General features: G+C 34.8%; 1 protein-coding gene across 4 annotated transcripts; it reads right to left on the bottom strand.

Moving 5' to 3' along the window:
• Positions 1 to 1,458: 1,458 nt before the first annotated feature.
• On the bottom strand, positions 1,459 to 11,095 carry LOC126976625 (polymerase delta-interacting protein 3-like). 4 transcript variants are annotated; one of them, XM_050825107.1, is made up of 8 exons: positions 10,828 to 11,095; positions 10,591 to 10,756; positions 8,736 to 8,811; positions 8,452 to 8,544; positions 6,771 to 6,927; positions 5,175 to 5,349; positions 4,083 to 4,267; positions 1,459 to 1,745 (listed from the first exon to the last, which is right to left on the bottom strand). In XM_050825107.1, the coding sequence occupies exons 1-8, from the start codon at positions 10,887 to 10,889 to the stop codon at positions 1,655 to 1,657; spliced, it is 1,005 nt and encodes a 334-aa protein (XP_050681064.1). In that variant the 5' UTR covers positions 10,890 to 11,095; the 3' UTR covers positions 1,459 to 1,654. The 4 variants fall into 4 exon arrangements, with proteins under 4 accessions (XP_050681064.1, XP_050681062.1, XP_050681063.1 ...); XM_050825105.1 differs by having other exon boundaries at positions 8,452 to 8,553; positions 10,828 to 11,094; XM_050825106.1 differs by having other exon boundaries at positions 10,585 to 10,756; positions 10,828 to 11,093.
• Between the last annotated feature and the right edge of the window lie 12,087 nt (positions 11,096 to 23,182).

Below are 23,182 nucleotides of genomic sequence, written 5' to 3' on the forward strand. Positions count from 1 at the left end.
AGATTGCACACGTTATTGACCGTACATTCATAACCCTTTTGTGAATAGATGTGCAGTATCTATACTTTATATTCTATATACTGAAGGATAGGAAACTTAATCTACTTTTTATTGAATAATATAACTTTGGTTAATTTATCAAACCAAATACCATATGAAGCAACACATTTAGTAAGGTAGGAATTTCACGACATAAGTTCGATGTTTTTTATTTTTTGCCTTACATTTGGCAACGTAAATTTCAAACATTTTGTTTTAATTTTATTCAATAATAGTTTTACTCAAGTTATAGGGTAATGATTTATTTTAAACCTTATTTTATTAAAATAACATACTTACAACAGGTATTATTAGTTTTAATAAGTTTCAACGGTATATTTGTATGGTAAGTAGAAAACGACATTTTTACGTTTTCCTGTGATTGATAATAAAACAGGGAACATGATGTAAGAATGTTGGGCAATGTGTAGTTAAATAAAAAACAAAATAATCTATTTCAGGTTTCCATTAGATCCAATACAAAAAAAAATGAAGTTCCACTGAATTCACTACGACCTAGTCGCAAGAGGTCAGGCTGTCTCCCAGAGTCCCTCTACCTCCGTCTGCCAGTCTCTTCATACATACATATATTTGATATTGCAGATACAAATAGTACAGCTAAAGAGATTTTATTAAAAGTTTATACATACTATATTATGTGAAAAGACTTCCACCCTGACCTATTATTTTTGTACAAAATCAAATTAAAATCGCTTCATTGGCTTAAACACAGACTGAGTTACTTTCACAAATTTTAACAAAAGAAGAAACCCACAAACTTTCTTGGGTTTCCGTTCTTCTCAGATGTGAGGCATAAATTTTTGATGGGTGGTAGATTTTGACGATCAATCAGTGATTTCATATCCGATTTGAACAAAAATATAACAATTTGAATTGATAAATAATGTATGGTTTAGATATATTCTAACAGCCCATTTTGCCCTTCCCCTTCTTGCTTCCCCGAGGCATAGGAATAAGGAAGTCACAGGCCCGAGGGTGTCGTAAGAGGCGACTAAGGGCATTTATCAGTAAGAGGCTTGCACAGGATGCCGCTAAGATTATGGGTACCACAACAGTGTCTTTTTCTGCCGTGAATAACTAATGTGTAAGCATTATTGTGTTTTGGGTCTGAAGGGCGCCGTAGCTGGTAAATTTACTGGAAAAATGAGACTTAACATCTTGTCTCAAGGTGACGAGCGCAATTCTAATGCCGATCAGAACTTTTGGGTTTTTAAATAATCCTGAGCGGCTCTGATTTGTAATATGGGCAGGGCATATCAGAAACAAGATTAAATTAAAATATTAATAATTATTGTAATTAATGAGATTTTTGAGATTTGTTATTTGCTTATGTACTTACTACATTGGCTGTTTGAATTTGATAAGCAGGCAGAAATAGGTAATAAACAAACAAAATAATCATATTTCAGTTACTTTACTAATTCAAATTTTACTCAAACATGATAATTAGTCTTAAGCTTATTAAGAAATTCATGAAGATTACACAACTTTTATTATTTCTTTAAAAGACCAATACAGACTTGTAAATCTATTGTTACAAAGTAATAAAAGCAAGAACGACCACAAGAACAATAATTTCAAGTACACAGAACTCTTAAAAATTACTAAAAAGCACCTTATGGAACGTAGATATATCCGGTTCGACGTTCGAGTTGCTACTGACCAAGGCGGGTTTCAAGTTGTTTCTGAAAATATAAATAAATTAATGATCGAAACTTAACTGTAACCATAAAAAATATTCTAAAATTAAATACATTATTCACCTAAATAAATCAATAATTTTCATTATCCTTTCGGAACACCTGTAAGAGATTTACTGCCTTATTCATAATAAAACACTTTTCGAAGGTATAAAGCTATATTAGTTAAAACGTGTTTTAAGCCTATCGAACGTTCGATAAAATTCCTTATTATTATTGAAAATAAATATGTTTGAGAGGTGGTCAAACATCTGGCAGGTTTCCAAAACTTCTAAAGGCGTCTTTTATGGTGATATACAACCTGTAATCCCTTTAAAACCGTGGTTCTCGAAATTTAGATTCCCCAATAAATCAATAATATCAACAGTTTGCCGGTTCCAAGCCAAACTAAGAATTAGAGACCATTCTCTATGTGACTGTGGACTTGATGAGGGAAATGTAGACCATTTATTCTTTAATTGCCCTTTAATGAAGTCTTCCTTTGTACAACTTTATACCTCCTGAAATCCGCCGCCCCACCTCCGTGAAATGCCTCCTCAACTTTGTTTTCACTCCTTTTGTAAATACTTTATGTAAATATATTAAACAAAATAATATTAAGTGATAACTAACACAATAAATGTTTTATATAAGTAATATTATCAGTGTTTGTCCATTATAATCTAACAGCATGTATATTTGTTTCAGGTATAATAAGAAAATAAATCTGTTTTGATTCTGGGCACCGGTCATTACTATAATCACTTGTAAATTCGTTTACACCGATCAAATGACACACTCTAAGCTTGTTGGTCTACTGAAACGTGACATTGGCGAATTGTGGTGCCCCTTCCACAGAAGCCACTTGAAAGAATATAATAGAATAGAACGAACAGCTGATCGATCTCGGCCATGTTTTTTTGCTTAAAACAGGTTTAAGGCTTAGCACGCACTGCGATTAAACGCTTGCTTTTAAACCTAAGTCTGAAAACACAAAAAAAAATTAACACATAGCTTTCTATACAAGCGCACGCTTTAGCGACTTTTTTCAGTGACTGATTTTAAAAACGTGCTACATTTTGATCGCAGTTTGTAAAAGCACGTTTTTTTTGTGCCCATATAGTATAAGTATGGTGGCGCACGCACGGCGGTTAACCGCATTCGGTTTTCTATTCATTCTCGACTGGGCGAGCGCAGAGGATAGATCTTTAGGTGATATTGCCTTACGAAATGCAGTGTCTTAATATCGTAGATACTGGCCCACAGATTGTAATAATTTGTCTAAAGTACCAATGGACATTCTGTAGTAATTAATAAACTTATCGGGATGCTGCCGCACGTCGTTGTACATTTTGCAAAAATATCCTTTCAAATATCTTTGATCTGTTAATGGGTGTACCCAGTAGGTACCCATGGCGGCGCTGTTTTCGTTTTCTTTTTTCTATTTTGAAAACCAAAGCCGCAACACATGCTGCTTGCCAGAAATCCATGGTGATACTGGAATAAAATTAAGCAAAATGCCAACCGCAGTACGAGGTTGTATGTTGTTTTGCGTTTTAAGCTATATCTAAACCGCTCGCCTTTAATCGTAGTGCGTGCGTGCTAAGCCTAAAGATGGGACCTAGCTACTATAAGTCACGTCAGCTTTATCGAAGAGTTAATGAGCGTTTTAATATGCGATTATGAATACTATTTTTAACAAGCGTATATTAGCGATGTTTTTAATCCCCGCTAAGTCATATGAATAAGACAGTTAGTAGCTGCGCGGTGTTAGTTCCTAGTTCGTGCCGTCTTATGCGACCACAGCATGATTAAAATTTTGTTTGATAAATATATAATTTGTTTGTTTGAAAATGTAAAAATTTCAATTATTTACTTTACATTTTAGATTTTTTTCTCGATTAAGGAAATAGATAGCTCTATCCGTGTCTTCATTGAATGCCGCCATTATAGCACCACGCTGTATATCTAGGGTTGAACAATCACAACTGTTGACTCTCAATGTGTTTTGGATTTTCGAATTCATATTATGTGCGTTTATCGAAAGAGCGACATTTCAAGTCAATTTCCTAATATGCAATTATTGGGTTTGAGCAGGATATCAACTCTAGAGTAGATCCTGTTGGTGGAGCCAATACCTGAGAGTTGAACAAGACATACCAAGATTTACGTTCGATGCGTCAATCGGACGGTTAGCTCAGTTGTAGGAGCGCTCGGACGGAACCCGACAATCGCGGGTTCGAGTCCCGCATCTTCTATAAATTTTGGTTACAAATTTAATTTGTATAATTAATAGGGATAATGAATTTATAATAAATGTTATGTTTTATAATCAATACTCACCTTATTATATTACCAGGTGTCCGGGGTGTAACCAGGAGACAGTTCATTGGTTGTCCATCTAGTTGTCGGTTGTGGTATAAATCCACAGCTCTCTGTGCGTCCTCAACACTTTTGTACAATACTTCAGCTGTTCCAGGTCGAACCAAACGAGATTCGACCATACCGCCAACATCACCAAACAATTCCTATGCCAAATATTTAACTGTGAGTGTTTTGGTAATAATTTTTTTGGGTACACTTATAAATGCCAGCCATTTTAAACATGCCTATGACAAGTATACACAGAATTCTCATACAAGGACAAATTATATTTTTTTAAATTTAAATAGGACCTTCAACGTAAGTATCTAAATTATAAATATTTAATATTCATCAAAATAACTAAGAAGTACTTTTACTTCTAGTTTTCGTGGGCAAGCCATAAATTTATAAATCAAAGTTTATATATAAATCTATTTGCTAAATCGGTTGTGAGAGCGACGCAATTCGGCTTTTCTTACTTCTTGGACGACGCCACATCCAAATATGTGCTATAATAAAATGTAAAAAAAAAATCGAAGACAAACAGTACATTAACTATATAAATATAAAAAACCCTTAACATTTCTTCCTCACATATGTTATAATAGTGAAGCCACTGTATGTATACTATGTAAATTTTTTGTGCAAAAAATATAAGAAATACCTATCAAAATATAGAACATAATATTATATATATGACGACCTGTATAGCCGAGTTGTTAGAGATCCTACCTACTAAGCTAGAGGTCCTGGGTTCGAATCCCGGTAGGTCCAAGCAATTTTTTTTTATGAAATAGGGGGACAAACGAGCGTACGGGCCTTTAAGGAAGGTGTACGCGCTTTTTTTGAAGGTACCCATGTCGTATCGTCCCGGAAACAGCGCACAAGGAAGCTCATTCCACAGCTTATTATATGATGAATATGGATGTTTGTTTCCGAGTCATGGATGTATTTATGTATGTTTAAGTAATTATATTGTATTAAATATATCGTTGTCTTGCAACCCATAACACAGGCTATATATGACTAATTTATAAAAGTGTAAGTGTGTCAATATTATTACTATTATACCTTAATATCTGCACCGGATACTGTATTTCCTAGATTGCTAACAATTATGCGGTACTCAGGTGCAGATTTGTTAGTACATTCCTCTTTTTGATCCATTCTTAGAGCCGCCATGGATCTCTTTTTTAGTATTGACGGTGGTCTAGGTGGGCTCTTGTCTCTTGCTGTGATGGCAGTTCTGAAAAATATTATTAAAAATTGCAACTGCTTCATCTGTTATTAATTTCAGCAACATAATACTAATATTATTCAACTTGCTGGTCAGAAATAAATAATTGTCCATAATATTAGAAATCAACTAGCCGTGTCTAGAGACATAGGCTGAGGTCTATAGAGTGTACTAAACCTTGGCTCAGACTTTACTTAGAGTATGATCAAATGCGAACTTGTCTTTTGTATTGGGCTGTCTTATGTCCCTTACACACATTGTAATTTACTTGCGCAACTTTAACTTGTACAAATACACGTTATTCTTTGATTATGAGCACATACTGCTCAAGTACACTTGTTCAAATATTCACACATTTAAGGATAAACAATCAAGAAATCCAAGAAAAAAAGAAGAGAGATCTCTAGGTCTAGTCTAGTGATATGGCATGGATTCCACATATCGATAAAGTAAGAACAAAATTATCATCTCTAATTGGTATGTTGCGAAGCATTGTCAGATCTATTCCACGCCGTGTCCGATTTACAATTTACATCTTCCTAGTTAAACCACACCTATTGTATCTTATAGAAATATGGGGTTGTACTGCAAAGTCGAAATTAGTTAAACTGCGGACAACACAAAATAAACTATTAAAGCTATTGTTTCATCCCTACTTAACTTCAACAGAAACAATAATTATGACAATCAGGCAATTATACACACACACTAAATGCTTACTCATTTACAAGGTTTTAAATAAAAGAGTTCACATTAACCAGAATTGTTACACGAAGAGCTAGTCATATTGAGCAATGGTGAGAAGTAATTATGGACCTGTCCTCAGAAATAAGAAATGCCAAAACATTGACTTCTTTTGAGGCGAGCCTCCAAAGGCATATACTCAATAATTATGAAACATTTCAATAACATAAGTGGGTTGAATTCTGGTAGCATTGCATTGGTAGGTAACCAAAATCATTGTTTGTAAGTACCAACTGTAATTGTTAAAATGTTAATTTCTCATGTAAGTGACAATAGGTCTCAATGAGAATAAAGTTATTTAAACCTACGTGTGATGGAATATGCTTTGGCATTTCAAAGCATCCTCGAAATGGTTAAAAAAGTTGTTTTAGAAGGTTGTCACAGTATAGCAAAGAAAGAAACGTTTCAACTGCTTGTATGCATAGTATTTTACAGGAAATTTTAGGGATGTACCTAAAAAGTTACTGCACACTGGGCTCACAGAATGACAAGAATTACCGATGTCCCATGCTTCTTTGAAACTTTTTTAGAGAGTACAACAAGATCCTGAACATATAATAGTTAAATTTATAATCTTGGATAGGTAAATAATGGCTTCACCATAATGGTCCAGAAAACCAAAACAAAATCTAAAGTGGCCAGAAACCGGGCGCCTGAACGTGAATACAATTAAAAACTATTCGTACCTTTGATTATTGTTATGTGCTGTTATTTTTAGCTGAAGGCTTGCTTTTCGGTTTGGCAATTTAGGGCTGCGGTGCTCTTCTGGTCCAGTCATTGGATCATCAATAATTTCCAGGTCATTTGAAATTGTTCTTACAATAGGTTTAGGTGCGAAATTGGCTGTAACAATAATAGTAACGTTTAATTTCATCATACAATTTCTATTATATTGAGACGTTTAAGATCCTGCAAGTCTCTCGCAACCATAGGTTTTTCAAGAATTCTGTGTGGCACTGTTTTGCATATCACCTAAATCCATTACCACTTTGCACAGGAATCCCGCTAGATTATGGGTACCACAACGGCGCGTATTTCTGCTGTGAAGCAGTAATGTGTAAACATTACTCAGCTTCAGTCTGAAAGGCACCGTAGCTATTGAAATTACTGGGCAAAGACTTAACATCTTATGTCTCAAGGTGACGAGCGCAATTGTAGTGCCACTCAGAATTTTTGGGTTTTTTAAGTATCCTGAGCGGCACTGCATTGTAATGGGTAGGGCGTATCAATTACCATTAGCTGAACGTCCTGCTCGTCTCGTCTCTTATTTTCATTAAGAAACAAAAAATTATGTATATATGGAATGGATCTATTCTGGAAAGTTCTTGTGTCACAATGTTACTTGCCATACTCCTCCAAAACAGCTTGATCGATTAGTATGAAAGTTTATGTGTGGTTGGTCTGAAAATCGGTCATAATCTTTTTTTTATAACCCTTAGAATATTTTTTACTATTTTATGTTCCAATACAAAGTTTGTGGGGACAGCTTGTATTTATCTTGTAGTTACAACCTATGTATAGTTACACAACCCAAGAGGGTACTCTTATCACTTAAAGTTATTAAGCCAACCTTGCCCTTGCATTCTAATGATGTAGCAATATTGACAAAAATAAAAGTTAATTTAGGAAATTACAATAAGTACTATTGTAATGTTCCTCGTTTGCTCACGTGTGAAACAACTGATCTTTACTATGTAGCACTACACCCGGACATGTCCACACTCAACCAATAGCCGATTACAACTGGCCTTCCTCTGTACTGTGCATTCCTTATATTATAGCACTCAACTGCGTCACTGTCAATGTAGTGACAGTGACAATGATAGTTCACACATACTCTGTTAAGACTAGATGTTAGTACACTACAACTATGATATTCTAGATATCTTCATGTTAGAAAATGTTAAAATTAAAAGTGAAATTATTAAATTACACCAGTTTAAAGCAGTGCCATACTGATTTGTTTAAAATATATATACATATCTACTAAACACCCAAATATTGTCACACCAACACAAAAATACACACAGAGAAAAAACCACTTAAGGCAGTTGTTCTATAATACAGCTAGTTGTAAATGTATTGTAAACAATATGAGAAATCTATTATGGCTTTATGAATTATATTATTGTTTATATAATTACTATAACACTGTTCATTACCAATAAATAAATTAAAATCATTGATAATCATAAAATAATAATAGATGTCTCAGAATTTTGCCACAAAGCTGATAAATGCTTAATTTTCTGTAGATTACTGCAATTTGCTGTATATGAAGGAGTTTATTTTTCCCTTTCAGGACTCCACTTTTTAGTCAGTCACTCACCCAAACAAAAGGTAATTTTAATAAAATATATTGCTTACATAATGGTCTGTGTGCTGTCGGCCTAATTACACGATAGTCTTCTGAATAACTTCTACTCTGGAGGGGTTGAGATACAACCTGTCTTGTTAAATCTGAAAAAACTGAAAAGCATACATACATACAATATTATTACTATTAAATTATATTTGATAAAATCAAGTTTAAGAGAAATAACAGTATTTCATTCAAAATTAATTTTCAAAATATTTACAGGTTCTAATCTGATAGAAGAAGCAAATCTTTCTTTCTATCTACTTATAAAGTTTTATTATTCAATACATACCTCTATCTCTATTCATGAAAAGATTTGGCAGTTTTTTATTTTTTATGACCCGAGGTATTGGACTTTTAGCAGTTCCCTGAAAATTATAACTTAGACTTAACAAATATAGTATACCTTTGAATTCAGAATCTGTCATTTTTATATGATTGTTCACTGAGTTTTCTCATTTTGGCGCCAATACATTGTACAATATTTTGCAATTTTAAAATGGAGTAGGGTGATAAAGAGAACCAAATTGCTTTGATTGCATTACACATTACACAAAGTAGGTATGGAGACAAATGCAATTTTTAAATCTCTATTAATAGGTACAATGAGACCTCCTCTGTTAGTTACAGAAAAAGATCTGGCTGTCAAAAAAGGTGGTCAAATTACTACCACCCATTCTAAAAGGTATGCCTCAGACAAGAGAAGAAGGGGCGCAACAAACTCATCAGGTTCCTTTTTTTATATAAAATATGGTTGCAATGTAAAGTCATAGATTAAAATTTATTATTTAATAGCCTGTGGGCGGTCACTCAATTCCCAATCAGTGGTACCATTAAGAAAGTCAGTTATAGTACCTTTACCACACAAATATTTTTAACAATTCATTTGAATTTCTTAATACATTTGTTTCAAACATTATCTGGGATCTTGTTGTAAAAGCATATACAATGACCAACAAAAAATTTACTAACTCAAGCTCTCCTTTTATTTCATAGTGACAAAGCTTCCTGGCCAGTGTTGAATGTTGAATATGGTTAATAATATAATTAATAATAATAATGTTGATAAAGCACAACAGATACCAAGTGCATTCTGTGATTCATCCCAGGCATCAAAAATATTCTTGATCAGTTCAACACCTGCATCCGTTATTACTTGTTGAACATCCCCTAGTAAAGCCAATTCTTTACATATAAATAAAATTGCAATGTCTGTTTGTAATATTGAAAGAACCATTTTTTACTACATGTAAATGAACATATAAACTGTACATATGCCAAAATAACATTTTTTACAATTTTTGTCTGTCTATCTGTTTGTTTGTTCAGGCTAATCTCTGAAATGGCTGGACCGATTTTGACAGGAAATTTATTGGCAGGTAGCTTATGCAATAAGGAGTAACTTAGACAATATTTATTTTAGAAAAAAAGTAATGTTGCAATGTCCAAGAAACGGTTTAACTCTAAAAATAATTTATATGACAAAACAACATTTGCCGGGTCAGCTAGTTGTTTCATATGAAGTAACTTATGAGGGTTAAAGGAAGTAAGCATTTGGCTTATTAAAAAAAAATCTCAAAAGCAGTAGCAAATTCCTTTTGTGATTCAATTATTATATTGTTTATAAATAGATTATTTTCAATATTGCGGTCATTCACTCTTCCTTATTTTGTTTGGAGCATTTTAATTATTTGTCTGATATGCATGACTTAAAATAGAACAAATATTTTTAAATAATTTAGAGTACTTTTAACATACCCGAGAAAAGTTGCATCATGATAATATAATCATCTCTTACTATATAGTTTATATAGTTGTTGTCTGCTCATATGAATGCCAGCTGTTGCCCATTCATTTAATGACAAGAGACCACCCAAGTTGACTGTTGTAGAAGTAAATATAAGAGCAAGCTCTGTTTTAATTATTTTAAATAAATATATTTGAATAAATTCAAATTTGAGACTTTTACTGAAACATTACCTTTCCGTTTTATTATATTTCTCCATTTGCCTATTCATTCAAAGGAACAAACATAAACTTTTTAATTATTGTAGTACATTGTTTTAACCCAATTGAGAAAAGTGCAGGATCAAAATAAATATTGTTGTTTGAGCAATATTACAAAGATAAAACATCCATACCCTTACTGATCTCATCTGTTGTAGTTTTATTCTGGCATCCTTCTGTTTTGCCAGATCAGACAAAATTTCCCTCGCGTCTCTTATTTGAGTTCTCTTCATCGATATTATTTTATTTCTCGCATCCACTATGTTTGGTTTTTGGGTTGCTAACTGATTCCTATGCAGTGGTTTCCTAAAATCAAGGTAGTTTTTTTTAATTATTATTCTATTTATCGTATTTTGCAGCTAGTGGCCGTGATATACCTTGTTTTTATTCGTTTCTTCTGTATAATATCATCTAGGCTCATTTCAGCGTAAGAAGACATTATGGCAAACAATAAGGCAAATCCACTACTGTAAAATTTGGGTTATGCAAACTAGGCAAGTTGATTTCAATAAGAATTATATATTAAAAAGTTAAAATATTTCTCGATACTTTATTAGAAAACTTGAGCGTGAACGAATACTGAATAGGTAGATCGTAAAGATTAAAAACATTCTTCACGGGCTTAGATTATTGATTATTGACACCAATTGATATTTGACACTTTTCAAAAAATTTTTTTTTTTTGGATTTTATGGCCTGGACACTTTTCTAAGTACACACAAAGAGAATTTAAACACTACGTTCAAGAGACGGGAGTGCCATACAAAATAATGAGAAATGTCGCTTGTATTGTATTGTACTAAATCTTGATACCAACATAATCAACTAATGACGTAATATCAGAGCTGCCAATATAATAAATATATAGCGTTGGAAAATCAATCCATAATTTTTGGTGTTGAATTTTATAACAAGGAACATTGGAAAGGGTAAGCTTTGTCCTCCCAAGCATCACACTGCGGCTTTCAGGGGAAGTTTCAAGTACAATGTCACCAAGTGCTGGAATAATTTACGACCACCGCTACGGGGTTTATATACAGTCTCGAATTTTAGAAAAAAATACAAAAAATACTTATTAATGACCAATACCTCCCTACATCTCCTGCCTTTGTGAACACTGTTTAAATTTCATTGTATTATATAAAATAGCTTCTCATATTTATTATTATTTTTTCTTCCTTATATATTTACACACATACGTTTTTTATTATTTTTGTTATTGTCATTATTTATTTTTAGTAACATTTTTTTTGTTAATCATATTTTTTTTCTCATAATAATTATTTTAGTGCCACAATTAATTATATTTTACTTTAAAAAATATGTCAGTTCAGCTCCAAACTTCACACAATGGGGTCACTGAAAATCAGTGTTGTGCTCATAGTGTATGGACACAACTATAACTGAGTGGACTCCAGTTTTGGAAGACCACTGCCACACCAAGTTTTGCTTTTGTTTTAAGTTAAGTAAGCTAAGTATTCGATTAAGCATATATTTTGTTCTCTTTAACTTTTTGTGTGAATGTGTCAGTTTTTCTTCCGAAATAAATCGATTTTCATTTCATTTCATTTTCATTTAAATTTTTATCGATAATATACTAATATATATATTTATATATGTAAATTAATATAAAAAATGTCTAATTTTAAAGTTCTCTTTTGTTTATTTAAATATGGACCGAAGCAAAGTCTTACTAGTTCTAACTCAGTGATATGTTTTAGTTATCTCAAAGAAACAACAATAAACATAATTAATATTTTATTAATAGTTTTGTTTTGCGTTGTAGTTTCATTTTACAGCCTTTGGTATTCATTTTTCAGATGTTACAATAAAGTCGTAGGCGTGGGTCCTGAATCTGAAATTATAACAGAATACACATTAACAGAAGTTAGTTGACCCTAAGTTTTATGCTTTAAATATTTTTTATCACATCATAACCACACTTTAATATAATTAAAAGGATTTTAAAGGTTAATAAACTTATAAACTATTTTAATATCAATAAACTTATTGATCAAAAATATAGATAGTTACCATAAAAATGAAATAAATAAAAATAAATTTAATAATAATTTAAAATAAAATATCGACAATCGATAAAAAAGTGTCAAACACTATAGATAGATTATAATATTATAATTTTTTACTCTAGATGAATCAATACTCTATCACTTTAAGCATTATTTATTAGCTTATTATTTGTTCATAAGTGCTTACCTTTCTTTATCCAAAAATAATTTAGCCATGAAAATTCTCTTATGATGATGACTGATGGGAGCATCTGACCAGCCAGATTTTAAACCACATTGTTTACACAATTTTTTATTACATGGTATAGCTTAGAAAGTCTTACGCTTTTATTCTATAAATAATTAAACAGATTACCCTGAATAAATAACTTGTTTCTTCTATCGAGTCCTCTCTGGAGAAGGGGAAAATTGAACCTTGTCCAATTTAACCCCCAGAAGACTCAAGTTTGCGCTGGGGTTGGGGTTTTTTTAGTGGTAAACCCACTAAAAAAACCCCATTTGTCGTATCACCGCTCTTCGATAACACTTCCCTCAAAGCCTAGTATCGGAATACTGGGTCTCGAAATCTCGAGCGATTGCCTATTTCGTGGTCATCTGGAAGGCAAAGCCAAATTGGCTTCAAAGAAACTGGGCGTCATTAACAGAGCATGGCAATACTTCAAGCCGGCCCACATACTAGCGCTCTACAAAGCGCAGGTCCGGCCACACATGGAGTATTGCTGTCATCTCTGGTCTGGTGCACCCCAGTATCAGCTCGATCCATTTGACCGCGTGCAACGCAGAGCTCGAATTGTCGGGGACCAAGTGCTCTGTAAACGGCTGGATCACTTGGCGTTGCGTAGAGACGTCGCTTCATTGTGTCTCTTCTACTGCATTTATCACGGGAGTGTTCCGAAGAGCTGTTTAACCTGATTCCTGCCGCCGAATTCCACCTTCGCACGACACGCCACAAGTTAGGATATCATCCTCACCATCTGGATGTGTGGCGGTCCTCCACAGTGCGGTTTTCAAGGACTTTCTTCCACGTACTACAAAGCTGTGGAATGAGCTTCCTTGTGCGGTGTTTCCGGGACGATATGACATGGGTACCTTCAAAAAAAGCGCGTACACCTTCCTTAAAGGCCGGCAACGCTCCTGTGATTCCTCTGGTGTTGCAAGAGATTGTGGGCGACGGTGATCACTTAACAACAGGTGACCCGTACGCTCGTTTGTCCTCCTATTCCATAAAAAATGACAGTCTTCATACTACTCAAGCAGTTGTTTTTTTAAATCTCCAAACGCCAGTCTCTAAAGTACCATTTATTATTACATGCCCAATGTCAGTGGTGCCTACAGTTTCATCAATTTTAAGTCATGGATTTGGTGTAACGATATTTTTCATTGTGTGCAGTTGTGGTTTTTTCGGTAACAAAATATGGCTGCTTTGTTTGTGATATGATTGAAAATAGCTTTTTTCAGAAAAAAAATTAGAAAGTACACGCGCTGTCATCCTTTAAAAGGTATTTTATTCAAACAAATACTTATTAAATATCTAATAACAGCAAGACAATAAATTAAATATTTTAGAAGAAGAAAGAGAAAAAGAAAGAAATTTCTTTTCTTTCTTTCTTTCTTTTCTAGAATATTTTAGATAGCAAAGGACACTTGCAACGGTAACTGCGATGCTGTCGCTCAGTGTGTTAGAAGTTATGGCAGGTAATATAAACTGTTACCCAGAAAAAAATATTAAGCCTGTTAATATTTAATGCTCTAAAGCAATAAATTTTAACTTCGAAGATAATTATAATTATTAAAGAGATCTGAGTTCATCTATTAAAAACCGATACCCCTATTAGATAATACTCGATACAATGAGTGTTCGATTTGGAAATACATATTTTATGGAATTAGGCACAGTACAGTAATAAAACAGTAGTTAAACTTCATACTAGAGCACGCACAAATACACATCAGACTGGGCGTTTTCGATAAAATAATTATGTCCAATTATATGTTTTGGCTTGTCCAATCAGTTTAACCATTGTTTTACAGAAACAAAAGATTTTTACTGGCGATTTGGCGGTTGATACCATTTCTATTTAAAATAGTAACAAATAGCTGTAATATTTAAGCCGATATTGGAATTTTACATAAATCTTACTTCAGAACCCCCTTATTTTCATATGTCCTACACTGTCCTGTGTGGTTTTGAATTCAATTTATTTACACATACTAAGCAGTGTGAAGCTAGGGAGGGTTTGATTAAATACATACAGATGAGAAAATATATAATAATAATAAACAAAACATGTGGTTAGTCTTACACGTACATGTAAATTTAGTATTCAACACGTTGTAGCTAGGTAAAGACTGGCTTAAGATCCCACTTCCCATCGATCCATAAGCACGAAAAATACCTTTTGTAGAATATAGTTGCTAAGATAAATAAAATTTTGAGCCAGCCTAGCTTAGAATATTGTAGGGTTGATATTCTAAGCAGCCTAGGGAAACTCTCTAAGAAAAAAGCGATTCACTCGATTGTAAGAAACGTCCAGTAATTATTTATAGATTGACAGATGACGGCTATAATCTTGTAAAAAACGGAGATAGCCGAAATCGCTTTCAAACTTAGCCAGAATATACCTTCTTTTCGCCATAATGAAATTACTGCATCAAACTTATGTCAAATCTCATTGCACGTTTCATACTAAAATAAATTTTAATTTTTACCTCTTATTACTTAGTACTTACATCCTCTTTGTTTTGTGCTAATGTTAAATTAACAAAAGACTTTTGGGAAAAAGGCGGGAAGTGTAGAAGTAGGCGGACGTCCTTTTTGGCAAAACTTTTGAAAGTTAAATTAATTTGATATTATAGGATCAGTTAAGTTGTAAAGTGTATATATAAGTAGTTAGTGTTTATTATTTATAGTTTTAGTTTTTTTTTTCTTCGCCTGGTAGGTCATTTTATTGTATTATATGTAAATAGAATTTTTCTCTTGTCGTCCATGTTGGAGCCCGAAGACCCTGGAGGGGCATCCCTCCAGGTGTCTCATGTAGTCACAATAGATGCGTCGGGAATGGAAACGGAAAGTTCAATTATAGATACGGACTGTTCGGAAAACACGAAATCAATTAAAAGAAAGAGAATCTCAGATAGAAATCAAAGGAAGAGAAAAAATCACAGATATAAGGGTCCATCAGATTCCCAACACTCCCCCAATGATTTGAAGGATAATGTTATTCCTAACATGCTTGAGCCTAATGATAAAAACACTGAAATCCACCATAATGAGGCTGTTCAGTCTAATAATATCACAAGTAACCCTCGTTCTGCTCGGTTACTTTACCACGCGTCAGACCCTGCGCCTTATGTTGTCCATGTTCAAAAAATCTTACAACCAAATCAAACCGGATCTATTCACCCAGTACAATTTGGATTTTTCCTTAAAAAAAGTTTGATAAAAAACATTGTAGAGGGAAGCATCAAAAAGATTCCAAGGAATAGGTTGTCTTTACAATTTAAAATATTTCAGGATGCTAACACATTTCTAGATCACAAATCTCTTGATGTTAATAAATACAAAGCATTTATTCCGGCCTTCACTATCACCCGCATGGGAATTGTGAGAGGTGTGCCATGTGACTGGGATGAGAAAGATATTATAGAAAATATTGAGCTTCCGCAGAACTGTGGAAGCATTTTGAAAGTTCGGAGATTAAACCGAAAGGTATATGATGGAGAGACACCCAAGTTCATTCCAACTGGGACCGTAGTTTTAACCTTCGACGGGAAGGTGTTACCTCCCAGGGTCTTTATATGTTTCAACTCCTTATCTGTAGAGCTTTATATTTTCCCCACGCTGCAATGTTTTAATTGCTGCCGTTTTGGTCACACCAAAATGCAATGCAGAGGCACTCCAAGGTGTTACAAATGTGGTGACAACCATTCAGGTATAAGCTGTGAGACTGAAAGGAATGATGCTGTCTGTATCTTATGTTCTGGTTCCCATTTCGCAACAGACAAAAAGTGCCCGGAGCATGCTAGACAAAAAGCTACTAAAGAAACAATGGCTAGAAACTCCATATCTTATTCAGAATCCAGTAAAGTCCATCCACCAGTTTCGAAATCTTATGCTGACGTTCTTGCTTCTGCTTCATCGGCCCCTACTGGTCCAACTATTACTTATTCCAACCCCAATAATTTAACAAGCCTTTCTAAGAGTCCCACACAGTCATATAGGAAAACAGTATTCTTGAAACCCAAAGTTCGTCCCAGAAATGCTAGTAAGGGATATGATCAAAAAGCGCATGCAGAGCTTATCCAAGATTACAGCAACATTTCTTCCTTTTCTACAGGTTGTCTCAAAAATTACAATGATTTGTCAGAAATAATAACAAAGGATCTCATCATTTCTATCATTCAGTACCTTTCACAATCTAATATAATTAAAATACCGTCCAACGATGCTGCTACTTTGAAAAGTTTTTTAAATCATGGCCAGTCAGGACCATCCACAAAACCAGTCTCTAGTGATTCAGTGGAATTGCCGGAGTATTAATAGTAAAAAAGTGACCTAATTTATTTATTGAATAGTTACAAACCATTTGCAGTCTCTCTTCAAGAGACTTGGCTTCGTCCCGGATTCAATTTTAGAATTCCAGGACATATCTGTCTTAGAGAAGACAGAACAGATGGGTATGGTGGAGTTGCACTAATTCTTAGAGAAGGTGTGCCCTTTGTCCACATACCTATCCCTAATCACAGTGATAAATTTTCCATTATTGCTGCTAGTGTACATAATATTTGTTTTGTAAATATGTATATACCTCACCCTTCCACTGAAGTCTTTGATGATATTTGTAGCATTCTATCTTCACTCCCGCGCCCTATTTTGGCCATGGGAGATTTCAATGCACAACATTCTATGTGGGGAAGTTCTAAGTCTGATCATTATGGGGCTAGAATCTTAGACATCTTAGATGATAATAATTTATGCCTTCTAAACTCTGGCTGTTCTACTAGAAGGTCACAGCCCCATGAGGGTATTAGTGCACCAGACCTAACCCTGTGTAGTCCCTCCCTTGCCCCTACATTAAACTGGTGGCCTCTATCGTCTTCATATGGAAGTGATCACTTTCCACTAATTGTATCATTTCCTCAAAAAATTAGCGAAAAGATGTCAAAGTCTTCTTCCCGGTTAAAATATAAACTTAAGGATGCTAACTGGTCATTATATAGAGATAAAGTTCAACAAAATTTATCAACCATACCTCCACTAAATGATAGCAATAATCATCTTTGTAATGAAGCTTTTACACAGGCCCTACTACAGGAGTTTTTCCTATTAAAAATAATAATGGCAATGGGTATATTCCATCACCTCCTTGGTGGGACAGTGAGTGTTCTGCTGCGATAGCTGAGAGAAAGATAGCTGAAAAAAATTACAGAGAAAATTCTACATCACAAAATTTTAATGTTCTTTGTAATATTATAACTTTTTTTTTTTATCTAAGTCGGATCTGCGATCAGTCACAAGACTAATAAGCGGATGAGTTGGGTGAGTATGACGTTTAGACCGAAGAGACCAGTGTCTCATCTGCCTTCCTATAATACATCCTTCCTTTTCAGCCTTTTCATCGCTCTGGGACGGATTAGGAGATCATTAGCCAGGGTATTTGGGTGAACCGAGAGGCGATCAGCGTATTTCCTTTTGAATTTATCAATTTCCGACTGAACACTGGGAACGCCAAGATATTGATGGATCTCGTCATTTCTGGAAAACCATGGGGCACTTGTGATGGTACGCATGATGTTGTTTTGCACACGTTGGATGAGCATGATGTTGCTTTTGCTGGCAGAGCCCCACAGTGGGATTCCGTAGGTCCAGATGGGCTTCAATACAGCATTGTAGATTAGAAGCTTATTGTCAGTAGACAGGACAGAGTTTCTACCCATGAGCCAGTGAAGGTTTCGGAACCTATGATTAATTTCATCCCGTTTCTTCTTTATGTGAGAAATCCAGGTGAATCTTCTGTCTAAGTTAAAGCCTAGGTATTTCACTTTCTCAGAATCTGGTAGAACATCAGAGCCAAGTTTGACAGGAGGGCAATTTCCCCTTCTTAACGAGAAGGTGATGTGGTTCGATTTTTGAGCACTTGCCCGAATGCGCCATTTATTCATCCATGCATGGGTCTCGTCTAAAAGGTGTTGGAGCTTATTACTAGCCTGTGCTGGGTCTTCATCGCTTGCCAGGTAGGCTACATCATCGGCATATGTTGCTACGGTGACGTCTTCAGATACCGGTAAGTCTGAAGTAAATATGCTATACATTACGGGACCAAGTACTGAACCCTGTGGAACGCTGGCTTCAATTTTTCGTAGCGTAGATCTAGCATCTCTCTGTTTCACTTGGAAAAGCCGGTCTTCCAGGTAGGACTTGATGATGAGGTAGAGAGAGTGTGGAAGTTTGTCTTTAACTTTGCACAATAGCCCTTTGTGCCAGACTCTGTCAAATGCTTGGTGAACGTCTAAAAATGGCGCAGAGCAGAAAAGTTTCATTTCAAAGCAGCGTCTGATCTCGTGATGAACCCGATGCATCTGCTCAATTGTCGAGTGCTGTTTCCGAAACCCGAACTGGTGCTTTGGAATGATGTTGCAGTTTACCATGAGTTCATTCAAGCGGACTAAAAATATTTTTCCCATAATTTTGATATCACTGGAGTTAAACTTATTGGTCGGAATGATGAAGCTTCATGAGGAGGTTTTCCAGCTTTGTGAATCATAATAATTTCCGATACTTTCCAGATTATGGGAAAATATGAAGTTCTCATGGTAGCATTAAAGAGTGAGGCAAGAAATGTTATGCATTTTCTGGGAAGATTTTTAAGAACTGTGGGAGTAATTAAATCAAATCCAGGTGCCTTGTTGGAAGTCAGTCGTCTAATCTCATATGCGATTTCCTTTGGTTAATATTATAACTAAAACACGTAAATTATTAAAACAAAAAAGATTCAATGGCTGGAAATCTTTTTGTGCCTCAATTTCACCAGACATTTCTCCATCTGAAGTTTGGCAAAATATTCGTAGATTCAGATCCTCTTTTAAACCTCCAAGGTCTCCTCTTATGGATAGCAGTACAGTTGATTTGTTTCTTGACAGATTAGCTCCACCATTTGTCCCATCTATAGATAATATGTCTTCTAACTTACAGCTTTCTCTCCTCCCCCAGCATGATAGTAGCAATTCATTCATTTCCTTTAGCCTTTCAGAACTCAAAGGGGTTCTTTCAAAACTAAGTTACTAAGGTTGTGATGGAATTCCATATTCCTTTTTTCAAAACTGAATGATTCCTGCCTTTCTTATTTTCTCAGTTTAATTAATTCAATCTTAACATCAGGTAATATTCCTCCATCATGGAAAATCCATGAAGTTATCCCAATACACAAGCCCAACAAACCGATTAATGATCCATCATCATACAGACCAATTGCATTAGCTCCAGTTATTTCCAAAATTTCTGTACATTTAATTAAAACTAGACTAGAATGGTTTATTGAGAGTAAGGGGTTACTATCGCCAAACCAGTTTAGATTTAGGAAAGGCAGGAGTACAATGGATAGTCTCAGTATTTTTATGACAGACTTAAGATTGGCTTTTTCTTACAATAAGTCTGTGTTAGCGGCATTCTTAGATGTGTCGGCAGCCTATGATAATGTCAACCTTTCAATTCTGAAACAAAAAATGACTAATTTGGATATCCCACAAATTTTTATAAACTTCACAATCAATCTTCTCTCTGGTAGAATGCTTAAAGTAATATCAGGAGACTCCTACCAATCCCATATTGCCTGGAAAGGTTTACCTCAGGGCTAAAGTTAAGTCCTTTACTTTAGAATATATATTCTCATGATCTGGAAGCCTCCCTTAAGGGTAAAGTTAACACACTCCAATATGCAAATGATTTACTCCTCTATGTGTCTGGTGATTCTGTAGACAACATGTCTGATACTATGACACATTCCCTTAAGTTACTAAAAGTCTGGCTTGACAATAACACTTTAAGCGTTTCGGTTCCTAAAAGTATTATAGTCTTATTCTCACGTATGAGACTTCCTCCAGCAGTATCTGTATTTTATAATAACATTAGAGTTCCCACTAAAAGTGAAGCAACATTTCTTGGGGTAATTTTAGACTCAAGACTTACAGGAAGCCCTCATTGCTACTATATAAGTGCCAAATGTGAGAAGATTATAAACATACTGCGTTGTCTCTCTGGAGTTTGGTGGGGCGCCCATCCTTTCTCTCTAAAGCTTCTATATAATGCTCTAATAAGAAGCATTTTAGACTATGGAACATTTATACTTGAACCCTGTAATGCAGTAGCTCTCCATAAGTTAGACATTATCCAGTCTAAGGCTCTGAGAATAATTGCGGGAGCTATGCGGTCGAGCCCTATTAACGCTTTGCAGGTGGAATGTTCTGAAGCCCCCCAGCACCTCAGACGTCAATTTCTTTGTGAAAGGTTCCTGTTTAGAGCATTTCAAGTTTATACTCTTATAAGTTATAAGTTACGGTCTCTGTTGGAATGTATGGATTATTCGTACTGGGCTCATAAATCGCCGCCATGCCTTATTGTTAGTCTCCAAAAATACTTAGCTCTTCAAGCTCCAACACATAGATCACAATTTCGTCCTATATTTTGTGTTAACTATGATGCATTAACTTTAAATCCATCTTTTTTTGTTTGACTTTGGTGTTTGTAAACAAGATCCTTCTGCCAATGCCAAATTTTATGGATATTATTGACAGTGACAGCCGATGGAAACATTGCCATTTAGTTTTTAGTGATTCTTCCAAACCCGGTCCTGAGAAGTGTGTGGGAGTTGGCATTTTTCATCAACAGTTTGGCATTGTACAGAAAATAAAATTGCCTCCAGAGACTTCAGTATTTACTGGAGAATGTTTTGGTCTGCTGAAGTCTCTGGAATACATTTTAATCATGAAATTAAAAAATACAATATTTTTTACCGACGCTAAAAGTGCCCTACAAGCCTTGGACAGATTTCCTTTTAGCAGTAACAATCATCCAGTCATTATTGCATGTCGTGATTTATTGTATCAATGTTGTAGCAAAAATTACACAGTTTCCTTTGCTTGGATTCCGGGGCACTCAGGAATCTTTGGCAATACCAAGGCTGATAGCCTTGCCAAAGCTGCGGTCAATGACGGAGATCTGGTTCCATACCAAAACTTTTGTTGCGATTTGGCCCTCCTTCCTAAATCCCAGTTATTGAACTCTTGGACACATATGTGGCGTTCTTCAAGTCAGACTAAAGGTGTTCGACCTTTACAGCACGATCCAGGTGGATATACCTCCTAAACCGTGGTTTTCAAATCTGACGCTTGGTAAAGCTACCACTTCGACTCTGATTCGTATGAGCATGCTGGGCCATGCATGCATTCCCTTGCATCTGGCAACGCTTAACCTTTTGCCTAGTGATATATGTGAGTGTGGCAATGACGTTGGGGATTTTAATCATATATCTTTATGTACTTTTGATTTGCATAGTTTATTTTTGGCTTTTTATTTTTTTAATTACTTTTTCAATACAAACTATACACGAAACACACCCACAACATATAACACAACACAAAACACTCACGCTACCTTCCAAACACCAACTGTTTTATCACATTTAAATATTCACTTCACCTGTTATATCTCTCATAAATACTTAACCGAACTAGTAAATTAAAGTAAATTACATATTATATATTATACTACATCTGGACTATCTTGGCAAACGTTCAGTATGGATATTTTTCCAAATCTTATGATTGATAACCATGACAATGGCTAATTCGGAAATTCTTAGAGAACTCGATACGCCCGATGACTTTTGCCATATTGCACATAGTCCTGACTGTTGTAGAACTCTTGTTAACACTAAATTTGATATTAAAATTCTGACCTTTAATATCAGAAGTATCCAACGTAATTTCGATAGCTTTTTGGTGACCCTGTCTAGATTTAGTATGCTCTTTGACGTTATAGTATTGACCGAATGCTGGATACATACTCTACCATACCCCAAATAGAGGGATACAATTTTTTTAGAACTAATAAATACATAAATAGAGCAGGAGGCGTAGTTACTTATGTAAATGAACGTTGGTCACCGCAAGTTGATGAGCCCGTTTTTGAAGATGCAAATTGCTTAAAAATTACTTTAAAAAATCAACTTGTCGTACTAGCCCTATATCGATCGCCGTCATTTATAAATACATCGCCTTTTCTAGATTCTCTAGCTACAGTAATCCAAGATATTAAAGATGCTCGTTGTGTAATTGTTGCTGGGGATATTAATATTAATATTTGCTCTAATGATGATAGTCAAATGGCTACTTGCGCGAAATATCTGTGTTTGTTAGCAGAGCTAAACCTTCAGCCTATCGTAAATAAACCTACACGAATTAATTCGTGCCTAGATCACATTCACGTAACTTCTAAGTACCACTCGGAGTCAGTTATTTACAAATCAGATATTACAGATAATGATATTGTAATTGCCGGAATAGTAACTAAGTACACTAAACAACATAAAACTTGCAGACTCACAAAGAATTATAATCTAGAGCGCATTGTAGAAGAATTAAGACAGGCTGACTGGACAGAAGTCTATAATAGCATTGATATAAACAAAGCAGTATCTGTTTTTGA

Source organism: Leptidea sinapis, chromosome 41 (assembly GCF_905404315.1).
Source record: "Leptidea sinapis chromosome 41, ilLepSina1.1, whole genome shotgun sequence".
In the NCBI taxonomy this organism is placed as follows: domain Eukaryota; kingdom Metazoa; phylum Arthropoda; class Insecta; order Lepidoptera; family Pieridae; genus Leptidea; species Leptidea sinapis.